This window comes from Schistocerca gregaria, chromosome 4, assembly GCF_023897955.1.
Source record: "Schistocerca gregaria isolate iqSchGreg1 chromosome 4, iqSchGreg1.2, whole genome shotgun sequence".
Taxonomy (NCBI): Eukaryota; Metazoa; Arthropoda; class Insecta; order Orthoptera; family Acrididae; genus Schistocerca; species Schistocerca gregaria.
In genome coordinates, this window is record NC_064923.1 from 762,071,518 (window position 1) to 762,084,175 (window position 12,658).

General features: G+C 38.0%; 1 protein-coding gene across 4 annotated transcripts in view; it reads right to left on the reverse strand.

Annotated features, from left to right (window-relative positions):
* Positions 1-2,133: 2,133 nt before the first annotated feature.
* The window catches only part of LOC126365825 (RNA-binding protein Pasilla), a 76,623-nt gene continuing 66,098 nt past the window's right edge, over positions 2,134-12,658 (reverse strand). For all 4 annotated transcript variants that reach the window (XM_050008446.1, XM_050008445.1, XM_050008448.1 and 1 more), the window contains exon 7: positions 2,134-4,512. In XM_050008446.1, coding sequence (XP_049864403.1) covers positions 4,033-4,512 — 480 coding nt within the window. In that variant the 3' untranslated portion in view covers positions 2,134-4,032. The remainder of the gene's footprint in view (positions 4,513-12,658) is intronic.

Genomic DNA, 12,658 nt, shown 5'->3' on the forward strand with positions numbered 1-12,658 from the left:
TTTGCCACTTAAAATTTGGTTTCTAAATCACTGTTTCACTATTATATAACCTACCCGAAACCTTTTGGCACCTCCACATCTCTTCCACATATACAACCTTCTTTCATTATCCTAGAACCACGCTTAGCATTGATTAAATTGTGCTCTGTGCAAAATTCTATGAGACAGCTTCTCATATTATTCCTTTACTCAGTCCACATTCTACTGCTTTTCCTTCTCTTCCTACTATCAAATTACAATCACCTCATAGTTAAATTTTTGCCTCTTAATGAAATGATATCTGCTATGTTGTTCCGGTAACCTGGTGTCTGAAGTTCCATGCAGCTTTTCGCGGATGATGCTGTAGTATACAGAGAAGTTGCAGCATTAGAAAATTGTAGCGAAATGCAGGAAGATCTGCAGCGAATAGGCACTTGGTGCAGGGAGTGGCAACTGACCCTTAACATTGATAAATGTAATGTATTGCGTATACATAGAAAGAAGGATCCTTTATTGTATGATTATATGATAGCGGAACAAACACTGGTAGCAGTCACTTCTGTAAAACATCTGGGAGTATGCATGTGGAACGATTTGAAGTAGAATGATCACATAAAATTAATTATTGTGTACCAGGTTGAGATTCACTGGGAGAGCCCTTAGAAAATTTAGTCCATCAACAAAGGAGGTGGCTTACAAAACTCTCGTTCGACCCATGCTTGAGTATTGCTCGTCAGTGTGAGATCTATACCAGATTGGGTTGATGGAGGAGATAGAGAAGATCCAAAGAAGAGCGGCGCGTTTCGTCACAGGGTTATTTTGTAAGCGTGATAGCGTTACGGAGATGTTTAGCAAACTCAAGTGGCAGACACTGCGAGAGAGGCACTCTGCATCGCGGTGTAGCTTGCTCGCCAAGTTTCGAGAGGGTGCGTTTCTGGGTGAGGTATCGAATATATTGCTTCCCCCTACTTATACCTACCGAGGAGATCACAAATGTAAAATCAGAGAGATTCGAGCGCGCATGGAGGCTTTCAGACAGTCATTCTTCCTGCAAACCATACGCGACTGGAACAGAAAAGGGAGGTAATGACAGTGGCATGCAAAGTTCCCTCCGCTACACACCGTTGGGTGTCTTGCGGAGTATAAATGTAGATGTAGAACCCTCCACTCATCTGACGAGAACTTTGTTCTTCCTTCATCCGCACTTCACTAATTCCAAACATCAACCTATCCATTCCTCTAAATTTTCTAAACCACAGACCCAACTGAAGAATCTAGCATTTCACACTCTGAACTGCAGAACACCAGATCTGTTCCCAATGGCAACATCCTACTGAGTAGACCCTGGCTAGAGGATGGCATCATCATTAAAACCTGCACTAGAGCTACATGTCCTCAGGAAACACAACAGCTGTTGTTTTTCCTTGCTTTCGGCCATTCACAGTGCAAATCCAGACTGTAGCCCTTGCAACTACTGAAAAGGCTGATGACTTTCCAGCAAACATGATAGTCTGCCCACTCCACAGATACCTCCTCCGATGTGGTTGCACCTACAGTATGGCTACCATCTATAGGTATTGATGCACCCAAGTCGCCTTTGTGGCGACACCCATAGCTCACAGGATAAGCTTCAGGATGAGGAGTTGAAAAACGCACACTGGACATTAATAAAAAAGAGTCAACTAAAGAAAATTCCTTGAATCAGTAGAAAATGTGGTATACAAAGGAGAAACTCCATTTGCATTTTACAAATTTAACACTAAATCTGGGTTATTTTTCACTTACAAAATTCTTCTGCCCAGCTCCTTTCATCCCTGAAACCAGTTTCTGTGTGTGTGTGTGTGTGTGTGTGTGTGTGTGTGTGTGTGTGTGTGTGTGTGTGTGTGTGTGTGTGTATACACACACACGCTAAATGTTATAAAATGTATTGTTGCGTCTTATGATTCCCAGAAATTTTCATTCACTGCAGTTAATTGCAATGATCAGTTTTGACAGCCATAGTCAGATAGGTGCCTACTACTCCCCATCCTCCAGGTACCAATTTCAGAATGTCCGAAAACTTTTTGTTATTTGGACACAAAATAAACATATAATTAAATACTAACATAGACAGATGCTGTTCACTTAGCAACATAAAACTCACATCACGACACATTGCTGTCATGAAATTTATTTTTAATGAACCAATGATTTACACATGAAAATGAGTTTTCTTTCTATAAACATCTTCAAACATGCCATCCTTTTTACAAATATAAGATTTTCCAAAATATTTCAACAATTTTTATCAATTAGGGAAATGTGAATTACTGGAGAACTGAACAATTCAGTCTGCTTAACAAGACATGTCCAAAGTAACAAAACAATCAAGTACTTGAAGTTCCAGAAAATGGAAGTACGTCACTCTGTATTACGCAAGAACAGATAATAAATATAATGGAATTGACAAATGAATGACTATGTAAAATGGTATTACATAGTAAAAATATATACACACATACATAACATAGCAATCATTTTGGCTTTTATTACTGCGTAGCCAATATACCCAGGCCTCCATGTATGGCACCAATGTCTAATCTCCCCCCCCCCCCCCCCCCGCCCCCACAATAGAAAACAGAGTTTCTAATTGTTGTATGCACCATAATGAGTCAGAAAAAATTATATCATCCATAGTTCACTTACTTAAAACAATTTAATGAACAGTTAATGATATCTTAGGTCCTCAAATACATCTATTTTCAACTAAAATAAAAAAAAGAAAAAATCAAGACATCTAGAATGAAAATTTTACATAACTCTTAGGAACATATTAGAATTTATAAAAACGGAAAAACAAAGATCAACAAGAGATTTCTTGCTCACATATTAATTTTCTCACAATTTCTTGCTTCCAAGAAGCACTGTACAACATACATAAATAGTGTATAATTTTAGAGAAACCTTTCTGGAAAATTTCCACCAACTAAATTTACTGCCAAACAGTCATGATCTTTGTGTCAGTAGGGCAAGTTGTTCTGCTGTACACTATCTATAGCTTAATGGTAATAATAATGAAAGGTACTGACAATAAAAATATAATGGTAACTTGACACTGAAGACACTCATCTATACAGTAGTTATCACATTTCACCAATGAATCTGATAATGATAAAACACTACAACTTGAAAAATGCATATGGACGTCATAACTCACAACAATGATGCGAGTTCCACTCATTTCCCAACACCACGATTAATGTTATGAGAAAACACGACATGCTATTAAGCACAGAGAAAACAGAACCATAATCCCTTGTGGAAACTACCTACACAAATACTACATCAATGCAGCTAACACAAACACTTTATCAAAGGATTGTTGTCAACAAGGGTGCAGAATGTTCATATAACACTGAAATATATTTATCACAGAACAAAGATTATCAGTGTGCTACCCATACAAGGCAACTTTCCGCAAACATTTCATCCACTGAACACACTCCACAAAACTCCACACATTCATCCCTTAACAGATCTCTCTCATGAGTTAAACTTTATTGTATAACCTGTAACAGTGATGCAATGATGTGACATTGAATGTACAACAAATGCTCATGAGTGGAAAAAATGGGAAGCGTTAATTATGAGCAGGTAAAAATATTTCTATGTTTAAAGTTAACGAATGTCATGTCAAAATAGACTGCCCAATTACTTACAACAGACTACAACCCGAGAACATTTGAAAGAAATCATTTGCCACAAAGTACATTAATTATTGTGACAGGATTGCATGTAAGAAAAAAAGGCAGCTAGCTACATAATCACAAATGGGGAGATGTGATACATCTGAATACATATATTTACAATACATTACAATGAAGAATGCACATGAAATTAATGTGTAACAAATTTACCAACATATGTCATGTAATTATGGAACAACTGACAATTTTCTGCAAGTGTTTTGCTTGCTGCCTATTCTGCCAAAATGACGGTGCCAGCAACCGCCTTGAAGGAAATTAAGTAATAGCTCAACTTTGTGTTTTAAATTCAAAGCTATCCTTGCCAATGTTACTGCAGAATAGGACCTAGAGATCCATGCCTAGCCCGTTTGGCTTCCTCCTCACTTACTCTTTGCTCTATGAGGTAACGGGCATTGGTAATGGCATTGGGTGTTCCAGATATTGTCACAATACGGTTCCTAGTACCAGGTGCGAATGTTCCTTTCTTTGATATTTGTATGCTTGCTCCCGACAGATGTTGGATTTCAACAAGTGCACGGCCACCAGGGCCCAGTATTGCACCAACAATGCTTTCACTTATTTCCACATCAACCTTCTTGTGATCTGCCTTGAGATCTACACCTGCTCCCTTTAGCAGTGGTGAGACTGCACCACCCGTGCCTAACCCAAACGAATTGCTGTTGAGAGATGCAGGTGAGGCCACACCTGGAGAGCTCGCTTGTCGCCTGAAAGGATCGTAGCCATCACTTGGGCAACCAAAACGGTCAGTGGAGCGTGGTGTGGGACTGGGGCTGCCAATTGCTGACACCTGTATCAAGAGAAATTTAGGTATCGTTATTGCTACTAGTATGATTATTATAAAACATTTCCAGTTATACAACTTCCAACATTTCTGGTTTTCCAAAATTATTAAGTTCTGCAAAAATGTAGCACAGCTGAATAACAATTATTACAAAAACCACCACAATGATATTCTTAAAAGATAATGCACAAAACTAAAGGATGGCTTTCCTTAAAGACAGCTCTACTGTTCCCTCCATCATACTTTACTGAAGAATAAATTTATCTTATTTACAGCCGTATATCGTGACATATATAGAATACATTGTAGAGAGAAACAAGATATTAAAACAGCTTTCTTAATTTGCCTAATCTCAAACCTGCAATAGTTATGAACACTACCAGATAAGTGCCTAAAACAACTTACTATCTACCTCTTCTGTACTTAACCTCTGCACAAGCACAGGTAACAAACGTTTTGCCATGCTATGTGACTTACACAAAAAAAAATCTCTTCATTATTAGGAAATATTAAATTACTAAAGAGAAACTGACATGACAAACTTTAGGTACACAGTTAACTTCCTTACTTTGGAAGGCTCTATTTTAAAACAAACAAAATAACCATGCTGCACTTTTATTTTCAATCACTCTACACTTCTACAACCACAGCTGCAAATTAGCAACTACTACAAAACATTTAAACTATGTAGATGCCCTGGCTGTATAATTTTGATTTTCTATTAAATAAACATGTTTCACTGAGATGTTTCGATGCTACTTCAGACAGAGAAAGCTTCGGTGTGCGCATCCAAGATCTGAAACTTTTTTACCCCACTGATGATTACTGTTGCAAAAACCTGTAAACTAAGTTATTCCTCATAAAACACTCACTGCTAAATTACAGTATGGAGTGATAGTGTTTTAGAAGATGAGTAACCCACACCGAAACATCATATAAAAAGCATTCAAAGGGATAAATCCAACAACAGACAAAAACCAAAGATAGGTAAAATTACCACCAGTCAAGGTCTAGTGTAACAGTACTGCTGGTCCACAAACAACACAATAACTTGATGCACTGTGATTCAAAAAGAATATTTAGTGAATTTCTTCCTATCCGCAATAAAACAACACTGAGACAAGAATCTTTCACTTTCATTGCACTAATAATGAAATGTAATAGACTAATTTACTACCACTTAAACAAATGGCAACTATGGAAAACACCTGAAGTACAACATATCAAATCCATTTTAATAGGTAACTGTGGTACTGCAAGAGGAGTTAGGAGGATGATAAAACTTTTTTCAAACGATGTCCTTCCTTAGAGCTTGTTGCCGCCTCCCCCCTCCCCTCCACACGCATGGCTACATCATCCAGCTTGTCTATGCTGTACCAGCACTACAGCTTACCTGGTTTAGGGGCTGTATTGGGTGAGGAGAAAGAAGCAGAGAAAAGGAAAAGGGAAGCAAGAGTGGCTGATGGCTGGTAAGAGGAGGCAGGAAGAACAGAGTATAGGAATGAGGGACTGTGAGCTCACTCTGGCAAAGGCAGGAGGGGACTCATGACTGGTTCACAATGACATGGGGGTAGGGGATTGGGAGGGGTAGATGGAACCGAAGGAGAGAGAGACTTGACAGGAAGACGATAGTGAAGTGGGGGGAGGGGGGCATTGAGACATAGGTGGTGGTCAGTGTGTGATGGGGGTAGGGGAGAATGAAGCTAGGACGTGCAGGATCAAATTCTACATCTTAAGGAAAAATCCCGCGGATGTAGTTCCGAGAAGATGGTATTTGGGTGAAGATCCACGTGGCATGTGTTGTGAGGCCACCAGTGAAGTCTAATATGTTGTGCTCAGCGACTTGATCCATCAATGAGTAGTCAACTCTGCTCTTGGCCACAGTTTTTTTGGTGCCCATTCAGTGTAACACTCAACTTCAATGGCAGCTTCACAGTCCAGGCCTTAAGGATCCTCACCACGAATACCAGCTCCTTTGAGCTACAAAGATTGAGTTTGACCTTACGGCACATCTCTAGATCTTTCAGTCCTCCTGGTCTCAATACCCCCCCCCCCTCCCTTTTGCTACTCAATTCTACTCACACCCTCCTGTCCAGTGGCTCTACCTCCCCCTCCCACATCACCACTCTACATCATGGTGCACCATCTGAAAATCATGGTGCACCATCTGAAAATCTGCCTACCTGTCAGAGCAAGCTCACTGGCACCACATTGCTGCTGATTGCATTTGCTGCCTCTTCCAGCCATGATCTACCTTTTTTCCCCACTTAGATTCTCGCCATCACCCACTGCATATGAAGCAACAGCTGACTCCAGTCAAACTGCAGTACCAATACATGTAGCTATGAAGGAGGTGTGAGTGTAATTGTTGTTTGTTATTTGATTTTTCCAACACGGTAAGAAGTTCATATGCCCAAGAGTCAAACAAAATATTGAAAAACATTAGCAGAACAATATTTCTATGTTTTTCACCTCAAAGCTGACACATTCTTATTTTGACATTTCCACAAATGATTGATTTGTTAACTTTATACTGAATGCTCTTACATAAAGTTGCCATCATTAACACAGGAACACTTTTCTCAAATTTCCATTCAACATCTCGATAACTTTCAGCTTGTCCACATGAGCAAATCAACTGCCAAATGAAATGAAAATACCCTACCAGCTGTTTACACTGATGAGTTTACAATGCAATTATGGCATTTCCTTCTCCAAGTCATTGATATGTACATAACATGCGTATAATTCATAAAATTAAATTAAATGGGGATTAGTTTCTCGAAACTGTCTCTTCAGATCTATGTGGTTTGCTTCTTTCATTACTTTGCAGCACTTCAGTTGTGCAGATAACTGTGTAACCATTTTTTTTTACTGTTAAGTGGCTTAAGTGTAAAGTGTCAGATCACTGATCCTGGTCAGTAACAAGATTTTTTTCTCCCACTTCTGGCTTGGTCATCAACGTGAAAAATACGAAATTGTAATGGGGTTCAAAATTTAAATTACACAGTACATCCCCCCCCCCCCCCCTCCCCCAAGCTCACTTGGTACGTCAGATAGAAGGCTGAAAGGAAGGTAAAGCTCCTTTTTCTTTTGCCTTACTATCACTTAAAAATGCAAATGCCCCTCCCCCAAACACACACACACACACACACACACACACCATCTTTCATCAGTTGAAACTCAATTTGTACTTCGTCTGTTACTTGCATTGCTGTTCACCTACAAAATTTCTTAATTCAGTACCCTTTTAAATTTTCCGACATATTTTTGTTTCTATTTGCCTTATTTTTACTTCTGCCATAGACTCACTCTTGATGATGATCTTTCGGTCGCTGGCATCACCATCCTTACTCATCAACCTCATTTCAGGTTGTGTTATCTTCTGTGTGATTTTTCATGCTATGTCAGTCTGTAAACTACTTATATATTTAAACAAGGTCAATTTTATTCCAGTGATACATTTCAATTATCTTCTTTATGTTTGGGTGCAGCACAGCCATCAAACATATAATTAAAGATATCACAATTCCACTGGGGCTATCATCTGAATAAAATTTGTCATTGCACTTGGCAGATTTGAACTACATGATCATTATCAACTGTCATATACATCTAATTATGTACAGTGTGTAAAAAAATGCATACACAAATTTATAGAGTTATTAGAGGAGGTAAAAAGAAACACTTCTATTATGTGACACAAATGTCATGGGTGCACCTTTACCTTGCTAATGGTCCTTAAAAAGTTTGATGTTCATAGTTGTTTTGACTGTTTTGTATCCAACATGTTAACATTGGAATCCCATTTGCAACACAATTCCATCATATTACTAGGAAGGATAAGCTTTCATTATTGTTTATTATGTAGTATTTACATGAAAGTTCTTACTGTAGTTTACAGGTACTTTAAGGTTGATTACACTCTAGCCATCTTAGCTGGCACGCATCTCGTTTGTGGGCAGGCACGATGCAACAGTCTAGCAGAAAGGTGCAAATGTAATGCTTCAATAGCAAACTCAACAAGTTGTGGCCACAATATTACAAAACATTATAAATATCCTAACATCAGTAATCGTAATAGACATTTCAGTGCAACTGTTTGGGGTTTATAACCTTCACTGGAATTCATTTCACTGGTACTGTAATGCTCCACTTGCAATCTAAAATATGTTTACATTCCCAGTCCCACTCCATGATTATAGAATGACACCGTAAAGAACAAAAAATGTTCTGAAATACTTCAGCTGTTGGTTGCATCTTTTACACCAACACCTCAGAGTCAGTTTTATCTTGGCCATAATTGGCAATGGCCTTTGTGGCTCTCCTACTCAATTTATTCTATTTTTTCCAAATTAAATTGTTACTTATTTACCCTGGCCGTACTATAGCCTTAAGACCCTCTCTTACACTTCAGAAGATAGCCGAAGTTTACAGTACAGACATCCACATATTTATTTAACACCTACTTCACTTGTAATATCTACTTTGCATTTATCAAAACTAACCAGTAAGGTACACACTGACTCCTTTTTCTGACTTTTGGTAACAATATTAGGATTGCAGAGTATCATGTCGTGGATTCACAAGGGCTCCTTATTACTCTCTCTGATTTTCTTCATATGTAAATAATCTGAAGGTCAGTGTGCAGGCATCAGAAAAAAAAAAAATCTACAATCTACAAAAAATTCTAGATTAGACTATCTCCGAGCACAGTTAAGTACAAAATATTTTGAGTTTATTAGCATTATTCCCGGTACATGAATGCACATTGCACAAGCCATAATTGCAAAATCACTGGTTCGATTCTCATTAGTAGCAACTTTTTCTACTTTTATTTAAATTTTTTACTATAATCTAATGGAAATGTTAACAAATACTGAATCATAATTTTAATAAAACTTTTTACTTTTAATTACTGGTTGTATGAAAATAAATTTGATACAAACATTTGAAATTCCTTATCATTAAATGACAATACCAAGACTTACCAAGCGGGAAAGTGCCGGCAGACAGGCACAATGAACAAAACACACACACACACACACACACACACACACACACACACAATTACTAGCTTTCGCAACCGATGGTTGCTTCTTCAGGAAGGAGAGGGAAAGACGAAAGGAAGTGGGTTTTAAGGGAGAGGGTAAGGAGTCAAGGAGTCATTTCAATCCCGGGAGCGGAAAGACTTCCCTTAGGGGGAAAAAAGGACAGGTGTACACTCGCACGCACGCGCGTACACACACACACACACACACACACACACACACACACACACACACACACACACACACACACACGTGTGTGTGTGTGTGTGTGTGTGTGTGTGTGTGTGTGTGTGTGTGTGTGTGTGTGTGCGAGAGAGAGTACACCTGTCCTTTTTTTCCCCCCTAAGGGAAGTCTTTTCGCTCCCGGGATTGGAATGACTCCTTGACTCCTTACCCTCTCCCTTAAAACCCACTTCCTTTCGTCTTTCCCTCTCCTTCCTGAAGAAGCAACCATCGGTTGCAAAAGCTAGTAATTCTGTGTGTGTGTTTTGTTCACTGTGCCTGTCTGCCGGCGCTTTCCCGCTTGGTAAGTCTTGGAATCTTTGTTTTTAATATATTTTTCCCATGTGGAAGTTTCTTCCTATTTTATTTTAACGCACTGAAAATTTTTTGTGGCTAGCAGCACCCAGAAATATTTTTATTTGCAAAGACAGTTTCAAGTATTGCATCTTACTGCTTTTAGAATTTTTTTCTGGGCATTCTGTAAATGTGAAGAAAATCAAAGAACAAGTTCGTAGGTATTTCAAGTGATAAGCCATTAGTTCAGTCTTGAAACCGAGGCTGTTTGATATGTCTCTGAGGTTACATAAAAGTGTTTCCTCACACAGGACTTTACTTATATGTGTGGTATTAGGAGGAACTTAATTTAGTCCGATACTTTCATGTCACAAGTACGGCATTATAATAGTTACTCACTTCAGATTAATGCAAAGAATAATGTGATGTAGCTCCTTACTATGACATTATCTTTACTGTAAATTCAACCACCTTTGATAATTTCCTTAAAAACAAAGCCTATCTTCTGCCTAATGTTAATCAAGTGAAATCTATATAACAGTAATTTTCATTACTTCCTGGGAAATTTAATGACACATTCCACACACAGTGATAATACAGAAGTTTGAGGATTGACGCATACGATAAGAAAATACAATATTTTGACATTTATCAAGGTCATCTTGGGTGAAATGCTGTGGAACACTTGCATGATCTCCACTTAACTTTGTACATCTGAAATAGATTATACGTGTAAATAAAGTCTTTCATTTACATTTGACCTTACATAAAAAAAAGTTACACAGTATAGAAAGAGGCTTGCGGTGAAATAAATGGAAAAGGAAATTCCCGAATGAAAAAAGGAGTCACTACACAGTTCTACGACCAACCAACCCAGAGAGAGAGAGAGAGAGAGAGAGAGAGAGAGAGATTGATCTTTATAATGGCCCTCTAATATTTTACTTTGATTACCACAAACATGCAAAGTAGGGTATGCCTATTACATATTCTAATCTGATGAACAATTTTACATTCTAGAAAATTTGTACTTCACTATTCAATATTTTAGAATCAGCTTAGGCATCCAACCATTTATCTAATGATTTCACAAGTTTTAAACTTTATCTATAGGAACTTCCTGGAAAATTAAAATTGTGTGCCGAACAGCACTCTACACTGCTCTGTTATTATATGAGCTTCGCAGTTACTCTACATACCAAGTGGTACTAGTACTCTTGGAAGAACGGATATCGTAGAGAAACCACCTCATGGGAATTTTACTGCATAACACAACCAAAGTGTTGTTGCTGTGGTCCTCAGTCTGAAGACTGGTTTGAGGTAACGCTCCGTGCTAGTCTGTCATGGGTACTTCTCCACCTTCCCATAATTACTGCAGCCAACATCCTTTGCCGTTTTTAACTGCCATATTTTCCTAAACTACCAAATTATGTATTCTTGATGCCTCAGGATGTGTCCTACCAACATATCCCTTCTTTTAGCCAAGTTGTACCTTAAAGATCTTTTATTTCCAACCTCGTAATTGGTTACCCTGTTCACCCACCTAATCTTCAGCAAATTTTTGAAGCACCGCACTTCTAAAGTTCCTACACTGTTATTGTCTGTACTGTTTATCATCCATGTTTCGCATCCATGCAATGCTACATTCATGACAAATACTTCCAGAAAATATTTTCAAACAGACAAACATTTCCCACACATTGTTTTCACACAGACCTGAGTGTTTCCTTGCTTCCAATCAGCAAACATTGAAAGCGCAGGATCCCTGTGATGTGTATAGGTCAAAATATTCAGGTAAATCCATTTCATTTGAGTCCGGTGTGGAAAGGGTTATTTATATCCAATGTTAATTAATTTTTTTTCAGAATCACATTCCTAGCTGCTGGCAGTCTGCATTTTAACTCTTTTTCTTCTTCAACCACTGACATTGTTCTGCCCAAATAGCAAAACTTATCTAACATTTATAATGTTTTCACTTCCTAATCCAATTCTATAGGCATTGACCAATTTAACTAGCAACATTATCACCTTTTTATATTCATCTTCCTACATCTTTTTTTACAATATTAACTATTCCCTTCAACAAGTCCTTTGCCATATCTGAAAGAGTTACAATGTCATCAGTAAACAACAATGTTTTTATTTCTCTCACTGAACTTCAATATTGTTTCCTAATTTATTTTTTGTTTCCTTTACTGCTTCCTCAATGTGCATAGGGAATAACTTCAGTGACAGGCTACAGCCCTGCCTTGCTCCGTCTGCCTCTCTTTTAACATCTTTCTACTTTTGACAGAAACCCATTACTATTTTTCCCTCCTACCTAAAATAATTCAAAGAGTAGTCCAGTCAACACTGTCCTAAGCTTTGTCTAAATCTATAAACACTATGAAGACGAGTTTGCAATGATTACATTGTGATACATGCAAAATTCTTTCATTCCTTTCCCCCAGTCCAAGATATTTATCCTTTTCCTGCTACTGATTTCTGTTGTTCATCAGAATTAAAATTTCTTATCCCTTAAGAAACTGAATAACTTCTTTTATCTCATCATACAATTTTTTATTCCCCTCATTATGTGGAGTTAGTAC